The sequence below is a fragment of the Cyprinodon variegatus genome, unplaced genomic scaffold (genome assembly GCF_000732505.1).
Source record: "Cyprinodon variegatus isolate N-32 unplaced genomic scaffold, C_variegatus-1.0 Scaffold1547, whole genome shotgun sequence".
Classification (NCBI taxonomy): Eukaryota; Metazoa; Chordata; class Actinopteri; order Cyprinodontiformes; family Cyprinodontidae; genus Cyprinodon; species Cyprinodon variegatus.
Window position 1 is genome coordinate 11,300 of NW_015152000.1, and position 8,910 is coordinate 20,209.

At 39.5% G+C, this 8,910-nt stretch overlaps 1 protein-coding gene across 1 annotated transcript; it reads left to right on the forward strand.

Moving 5' to 3' along the window:
• The first annotated feature begins 1,984 nt into the window (after positions 1-1,984).
• LOC107103866 (sterile alpha motif domain-containing protein 9-like) lies at positions 1,985-6,289 on the forward strand. The gene is made up of 2 exons (XM_015403708.1): positions 1,985-5,370; positions 6,209-6,289. Exons 1-2 carry the CDS (start codon positions 2,077-2,079, stop codon positions 6,287-6,289), a joined length of 3,375 nt encoding a protein of 1,124 aa, XP_015259194.1. The 5' UTR covers positions 1,985-2,076.
• The last annotated feature ends 2,621 nt before the right edge of the window (positions 6,290-8,910 follow it).

An 8,910-nucleotide genomic window follows, 5' to 3' on the forward strand; every position in this document is an offset into this window, starting at 1 on the left:
GACTGCAAGTGAACCGCACGGATGCGGGGTTGACGGCGCAGGTTGATCACACTGTAGTCAGCTCCTTCAGTTGCTGAACCTGCCATAGAGAGCCTTGACCAACATGACGATGATCCACTCTTTCTGTGAGCAGGCAAGCACCTGTGTGTGTGCAGGGAAATGTTATTTGTTTTAAAAAAATAACAATAATTACCATTATTTGCTCACATTGTCATTGATTGTTTGTAGTTTTTTTGTTCCATTTAGTTTGTTAATGTTAATATAATGTAAAAAAAAATATGCTGGAAATGTTCATGTTTTGCCATGATTTTTAAGCTCATTAGTGGACCACAAGGGGAAAAAAGAAAAAGTAAATGGTTGAATAACCATCTCCCTGAAATGTGTTTTTGGAACTTGGGATGTCTGCTGAAGCTAACTGCTAAATCGTGAGCTAACTCTCTCCTTGTAGCAGCTAAGCTAACAGGTCTTTCAGCCTACTTTAATGTATTCCTGAGTCATTATTCATTTTTCACCAGTAACTGAAAGAAACTTCACTGTTTTGACTGCAGTTAACATCTCTGCGTTACGGTTTATTTACATTTTATCTGCTGCTATTACTAAGGACACTTTTAAATGCAGTAAGTCTTTGAACATCACCCGGACTTTGAACGGACTCTTGAAGCCCTCTTGCCCTTTTATTGCTTAAATTTTGCTTATTTTCAGTAGTGTTTAGTTTTGCTTAGCTATTAGATGTAATACTGTGTGATTTTAGATAATAAAGGTACCATTGTATTTTTAACCCGTGGTCTTTTGTGTTCACTGCGTATTTTACACAGTGAACGATTTATCACTCAGGTTGGATTCACTCTTCTTTCAGTAGCATCTGAATGAACAGAGACACATTTATATGGTTGGTGATTAATAACTTTGCTAAGAGCCATAGCCTAAATTATTAAATTGGTGGAAGACAACTGGATTTTTAACAGCTGGATTCAGGAGTCTAACCCTTTTAGGAAAGGGGCAAAAACCCTGGTCAGTAAGCAATTTACAGTTCTAATCTTTCAACTGATATTAAATAACTAGCGTTATCCTTGATTTGAAAAACCTATTAATTAACTAACTTCCAGGTCTAGTTATTTAATATATTCATAATCTTCTGGTAAGCTGGCACAACAAGAAGCTTTCATAAAGTTGTATGCTTCCTCGTGTAGTGGAGTGTTATTAGCCTGCCCTTTGTGTCAAAATCATTGTGCATTTTTTTCATAAGGGGTTGTTATAAAAGCTGCTGTTTGCCATTCCAAACTGTGTGGAAATGTGTAGATTAACCAAATGCACTTGGTGTTTTTTAATAACGGTTAATATACAATCTGTTTACAGTAATGTAAATCCATCTCCAAGCCGTCTCCCTGGTGGCGGGCTGAAAACAAAAACAGTAGGTGTTCTTTCTATAACAAAAATTTATGTTCAGAAAAGTCTATGTAAAGCATCCTAAAGTAATTGTTTGTATTTTATCTTCCTTAGGAGGAATACAACTTTACACACCCACCACTGATTAAAGACTGGACTAAGGACCAAGTTAAAGACTGGCTGGTTACCAAACTGAGAGTATCAAAAGAACTTGCACTAAGGCTTTATGACCAAGAGCTAACAGGAGCTTGCCTGGACTGTTTTGAGAAGGAAGACTTGTTAGAGTTAGGTGTACCACCAGCACAGGCTTTACAAATCTTAAGGCAGGTCAAGAATTTTAGGAACCAATCAGAGACATATTTACCAGCTACTACAGCAGCACAGAGTGAGCGCCGTGTAAGGGCCAGTGCAGCAACATCAGGAAACATATATGAATCAGCAGAATATGAGACGGTGTCATCAGATTCAGGAATCCAAAGTGTAAGTTCTTCCATACAAATGTTACAAAAGGCGAGAGAAAACATACGGTCTATAATGGATCAGAATACAACTGCAAAACAATGTTTTATTGAAACTCAATTTAAAAACAACTTAGAAGATCTACAACCACCTAAGGCAATAAGTCAGAGTCGGCCCTTTGATAAAAAAAACTCCATAATCTTCTATGTAGAAGATGACATTCTTCCACCAATGGCAGGTCCAAGTAATCTCATTGACCCAGTTCATGAGTACTGCCTCCTGCCAAATGTGAATGAAACAAGTGAAAGAGAGATCCTGTATGAATTTACAAGGGAAGTGTTTAGTTTTGCTGCCAGCTGTATGAATTCACGAACCAACGGAACAATACATTTTGGGGTCAAAAGACAACCAGAGATAGAACATGGGCAAGTAGTTGGCCATAGGATAACCTCTGTCAATAAGTTCAATGAGGCATTTGAATTATCTCTGAAGGCTTTTTTTGAAGAACAGCATGTGAATGTTGCTCGATTGTGTATCAGACCACCAAACTTTATACCAGTTCACCATCAAAATGGGACAGCTTCAGACAGATTTGTGATAGAGGTTGATGTAGTCCCAGAATCTTCACAGACACAAGATTTTATTTTCTACACTTCTCTGGGTATTACATCAACAAAGGATAGACATCAGTGCAAAACTCAATGTCTGTTTATTAGACAGGGCCCCCAGTCAGTCAACATATTAGCAGATACTAATCCAAGAATTGGTCAAGAAAAACTGAAAAAGTTTGCTGAAAATGTCAACAACTTGGTGTCAGCCCGCAAGATGGCAGAGGAAAACAGAGCAAAACATTCCCCCCAAAGCCACCAGGGACAGAGGCTGAAGCAGCTAGTAACACGTGGAAGAGATTTTCTTGAGAGTTCCCTTCAGGTTATTGTAGTTACTGACAAATGTCATTCAGCCCAGCTGGAGCACATGGATTTTCTGAAGGAAATATCTCTGTTTGCTGTGCTGGAGTTTGACCCAGAGTCAGATTTAAGAGGAACATGCCTTTCCTACAGAAGAGACCGTATTGCCAATCTTCACTACCCACATTTGTACACCAGTCAGGATAGCTTACCTACACTTATTGGAAAGCTTAACCTGTTTAAGCAAACAAGTTGGATTTTCTGCAATGGACGACTGAATGAGGAGAGCGAAAAAGATAAGCCACTAACACCCAGTGAATGGTTAAGGAGGCGTTTAGGGGAGATCAGCAACATGATTGGTTTGCTCTGCAGCCCAGATGTAATTTCTAGAGACAAACTGCTGGTCATTTTTGTTCTTCATTCAGCTGTAACTGAAATATCAAGTCCTATTTTGGAGACGTTCTGTGCAATCTATCATACACTGGAGGGAACTGACAACATGCTGTGCATTTGTAGAGACTCAGAGGTATTCGGTCAGTGGAAGCGTCTGATAGACGTACGCTGTAAGGAAGATGTCTCCAATAAATGTGTCTATGAACTGAGCCTGAATGAAATATCCAGTACAATAAAAAAACTAAAAGAGCCCAAAACACAGCCTTCCCAGAGATACCTCCCATCCACGGGCTCAAGCTCAGTGCTGCTGACAATAAAAGATGAGGAACTGTTCACAGTGTTGGACATTTTGAGTGAAAATGAATGTGAAAACACAGATATTGAAAATACAGCTTCCTTTGATGAGTTTTATAAGAAAACAGAAGAGGATTTTTATAGAGGAGGACAAGTAAGATGGTGGAACTTTTACTTCTCTGAACAGAGAGGCAGTCTGCCATTCATCAAGCGAGACAAATATGATGAGTTGTATAACCTGATCACACCTGTCGACAGCTACACATCTCCATGTGTCATGATCAACCTCTTCCACGCCCCAGGATGTGGAGGAACAACTCTCGCAATGCATGTTCTTTGGAGCTTAAGGAGAAAATTCAGATGTGCTGTTGTAAAAAACAACAGAGCAAGAAATAATGACATTGCTACTCAAGTCATTAATCTGCTCATATATGGAAAGCAGGATCAGCCAGGCTACACACCAGTCCTCCTCTTGGTGGACAACTGGGAGGATGTTGAGGACCTTAAGCAATGTATCCTCAGTTGTGCTGGTGAGAGAATGCAGCAGAACACTCTCATGGTCATTATACTGAACTGTGAGAGAACTCAGTTTCCTGCTGACAGCTCAAGAAGTAGTAATTTTCCTAATATATTCTTAACCAACAAGTTGTCCTCCAAAGAGCAGAAGCTATTTTCTGCTAAACTTCAGCAGTTGAAAACTGACCATGAGAAGCCGGAAACCTTTTACTCTTTCATGATCATGACAAATAATTTCAGTGAGGATTACATTGCAAAGATTGTGAGCAATGTTGTTAAAGATCTTGATGCCACCACCCAGCAGGGCAGGCTCCTCTCCTTTCTGGCTTTGTTCAACACCTTTGTGAATGGATCCTATATGTCACTCTCTTTGTGTGAAGAGTTAGTTGGTCTAAGGAATGTCATCTGGAAACGTGAGACTCTTGAGGACAAAATGAATCCATATTCCACACTGCTGATAACATTCACTGTTGAAGAGCATGGCTTCTACCAAGCAGTTAGATTCCTACACCCAATGATTGCCAGTAACTGCCTTCAGCTCCTTGAACAAAAACACAATATTTCCATGGCTGAAATAACTATCGACATTTTACACTGTGACAAACTCTTTATGTCCTGCATGGGAAAGGATTTTTTACTTCTGCACATTCAAAGCATGCTTGTTTCACGGCACAGAAAAGAACAAGGGGATGACAAAGATACACTGTTTTCTCCTTTAATTGAAAAAATAGATGAAGATGAAGGATCAGAAAAAGTCAAAGAAATTTTAGAGAAAGCTATAGAGAGGTTTGACAGAAGTGCAACACTCCCACAGGCACTAGCAAGATATTACTATCTCAAAGAAAGAGACTTCTCTGGTGCCTTACATTGGGCTTTAGATGCACGAAGTAAAAACTCTAATTCTTACATTGCAGACACAGTAGGACAGGTTTACAAGAGCCAATTAAAGAAGGCGATTGAAGAAGCCAAGCCTCTCACTGCTGAGGTTCTTGATGAATGCTTGAAGCTGGGCTCTAAAGCTGTAAAAGCTTTCCAAGATTCGCAGGAGCTTGCCAAGAAGGATGAACTAGTGGACCCATTTGATCCTTACAGCAGAAAGAAGCCAAAATCCTACAACACAGCAGGTTATGTTGGAGAGACAGAGGTTATGATGATCCTTCTGGACCTCATCAGAGAACTTCCTCTTTCACAGAGTAGAGACAAACATCAAAGAGACCAACTGCTACAGATTCTCAAAGGCCACCATTCCATGAAAAGCTTACATTTTGACCCCGGGGACACTGCCACTGCCCAGTTTGTGGAAGTCCTGGTCCACCATGAGAGATTTTTGGTCTCTTTGAAGCCAAGGCTGAAGGAGATTTTCAGCTTTTTCGAGAATTACTTCACTTACCTGAGACCTAAATCACAGGAAAGGGTAATGGCTGATGAAAGGCACAAAAAGAAGTTATCAGAGCAGTTCAGAAAATACCTGCAGATGTTCAGTAGTTCAGAACAAGAAAAAGCATCCGAGAAAGCCAGCAACCCAAATCTTAGTCTAAACCAGGAGATACAGGACCATAGGTTTTATCTGGAAGCAAAACGAGCAGACTCATTTGCTGGACTTTTACAGTGTTTGAGTTACAAAAGTGGTGCAGAGATGGAGCGCATCCTTATAAAATGGAAATATATTTTCAACAGCTCACCTAAAAGATCTGTATCAGACACTGTCAACTTTATCTTAGCTAACATAGTGATGTACAGCATAAAGCCATCCTCTAAGGAAGTGAAAAAATATGAAGAGTTGGTTGATCTTCTCGATGAAGAACTACAAAAAGAAGGTACACACTCAAATTCGACAGAGCTGTACTACCTATCCATGCTTCTCATGTGGCCTACGAAAGATAGAAAACTGGAAAGCTCTTCAAAATACAGGGATATCGGCACATACATCACATCAGCCAAGAAATCATTTCATCGACGCTTTTCATACATGTTTCCAGCCCGAACAACCTTAGCTCATTTCTTTCTTGGGAAATCCACTGGACTGAGAAGAATGGTCTCTAAAGTGAAGCTTGATCAAATATTGATTGATGTTTTAAATAGACAAGAGTCCAGCAGTGGTCAAGCTCACACCCTGCAACAGCTTTGGCAGAGTGGAGCCACTTGGAATGAACCAGAGGTTAAACGAGAGTTATTAAGGGAAAAAGGAATTTCTGAAAATGGAGAAGTATATGTTAGCTACGGAGGAAACCTAAAAATTCCTGTTCGTCCAGCTTATCTGGGAGACATCCGCAGTGGGTGCAGCCGGGAAGAAATATCCTTCTATCTTGGATTCACTATGGAAGGTCCTGTAGCCTACAACATTAAATATAATGCTGCTCAGTGATACATTAACAAATATATTTAGTTACATTTCACAAAACCACTGAAAAACCCAACGTTGTAAAAATGGTATAAGGCATGTTCAATTTCAAGACTGTTCTGGGGCATAAGTAATAAGTCAGTAATACTTTATTGAGAATCTTTTAAATGTAAAATTAATAGCTCCATAATTTTTTCTCAAACAAGAGCTTTTTTAAGGAGAAGTTCTGGGTCTAGAGTGTTTGAGGTCTTTATTTTGCATTGTTTGCATTTTATAGTTAAATGCATTGTAACTAGGAACTGTTTTGTTTTATGAGAAGAATATTTAAGTTGGAATGAAATTCTAAAGTTTTATTATAAATATAATATTTGTCGTTGTTTTGTTCAGCATGTGTTTTTCCCATATGTGCATTAAATAAAATGTGGACATTGCAAACTTTTAGACTTTTTAAGCTTGACATTTTTTTTTTAAATCTATTTTGCCATCTGTACAAATTGTAACACTTTTACCATACACTGGTACTGCAGAATGGAGGAGACTGAAAAAGGAAATGCTTGTTCAATGGCAGTTGAAGAACAGCAGAAGATTGGGTCCTCTGCCTAAAAAATTAAAAGAGGAGTTTGACACATTATGACAGAGATAATTAATATAGATTTAGAACAGCAGTGGACTGAGGACAGATCCTTGAGGGACCCCTTTTTTAAAAGGGAGAAAGGAAGAGGACAACCCAGCAAAATTTAACATTGCATCCTCCCTGAAAAATAATCTGAGAACCAACCAACAGCGTCAGTAGAAAGACCAATGTCATACGGTCTCTAAGCAGACACTATCAAAAGCCTTCAAGAGGGAAATAAAACAAACATTTTACAGACCAGAGTCTTGATAATGTAATTTAAGATCTTAAAAAGGCTCCCTTACCTTAACAAAGGAAGAACAAATAAAGATTTACACAAAGAAACAACCACATTACTTGCAATGTTTTGTAATGAAATTAGCTAATTTAAGAAAATAAGAATCTACTGTAACTTTTCAGGACCTGTTAACTCATCCACCTAAGTTAAAGGTCTCAGTCACTCAAAGTCACTCAAATTGCAATGAGTGACTTTGTGGATGCTTTTTGGGCTTAAATACAATCATTCCAATAAGCAGCTGGATTGAACAAAGTGTTTGTTAAAACGATTTAGAATTTTCTATTTATCCAAAATAATGTGCAAGTTACTGACAATACATGTCATGATCTTGGCAATGAGTGCTGGCCTAATTGGTCATTTCATTCATCTGCCTAACTCTACCCAAATTCCAACAAGAGCTCATCTAATCCACCTACTGCTGCTTTTATTTATATGGCTCAGTCCCAGCCATTGGGCCAGATTATTTGCTTTTGCTTCTCTTCAAGTACTTGTTCTCGAGGGCCAGTGGAGAGAGGGTTTTTAGTGTTTCTGATTTCCTGATCCTGATCTGCCTCTTATACACTGAATGCACCTTTTCCTGTCTGATCTCAATGGAGGGAGTGTTTATTAGCCTTCCGTAGTGTTCCTGATACCCTGATCTGTTCTACCTCACAATCACTGGGCCTGCCTGTCTTTGTCTAAATGTTCAGCCTGAACTATTTGTGGACTCCTGGAACCCTGAACCAGCCTGTTCGTGTTGTGTATCCCTGACCATGCTCGGACTCCTGCTTGTTCTCCGGGGCCGCAGCATCTGGGACACTTCAGATGCTGCACATCTTGTTGGCAGCCCACTGGCTGGATCCTACCTTGTTCTATGGAGATGGAGTAATCCGTTAAACCAGAGTTTTCAGAGTTATTTCTCTCCAGGATGGAGTCACAGCCAAACAGGAACAGACCAGATGAAGCTACTATGAGAAAAAGCAGAGAAATTAGAGAGCAGAGTGAGAGAATGAACTACAAATACTTCAGAATGGGAGAGTAGAGATAGAATGAAGCAGAATGATGAAAAGGGGTCACTCTCTACTGAGTCATGACAATACCTGTTGGATGTTCATTGGTTTAAATAATTGCCAATGAATATCCAACAGGTGTTGTCATGACAATAAAATTTGGTTATTCCCAAGAAAAAAAACACTTCAATTCATCAAGGACATACATTTTAGACCAGATAAACATTCAGAACAGGTCTTCCTGTCCACGGCATGAAGGAGGCTGTGTGAACTCATTCTTATCTCTCATGGCATTCCCTTCACCCTTCTCTAGAGTAGGGAGGCATCTGCTTTCTGTCCCACCCTACCTTAAACATTACAGCATAGTGACTGGTACAGGATTTTATCTCAGAATTAGGCCAAGGAAAAATATGGTTCCACTGTTCAGGCTATCTCCATCTGAATTAGGTTCTTTTTTTCTTTTATATCTCTGTATCTAAGTAATCTAAAGTCTATCTAAGCACTAAAAACATAGCACCTTCTGCTGCACTTCTCTACTGAGCACTTGTCACTTTCACACGGTTTTATTTCTGGTAGTAGGGTAGCTAGCCTAGGCTAGCGCTAGCTTAGCATTGCTATGGCTTCTCTCTCTCCCTCCCTAGAATCTTTTCCAACTCTTCCTCTCCTCTCTCCTGCTCTCTGTGTCAGATGTTCAGTTATTCCTCTGCCTCCTT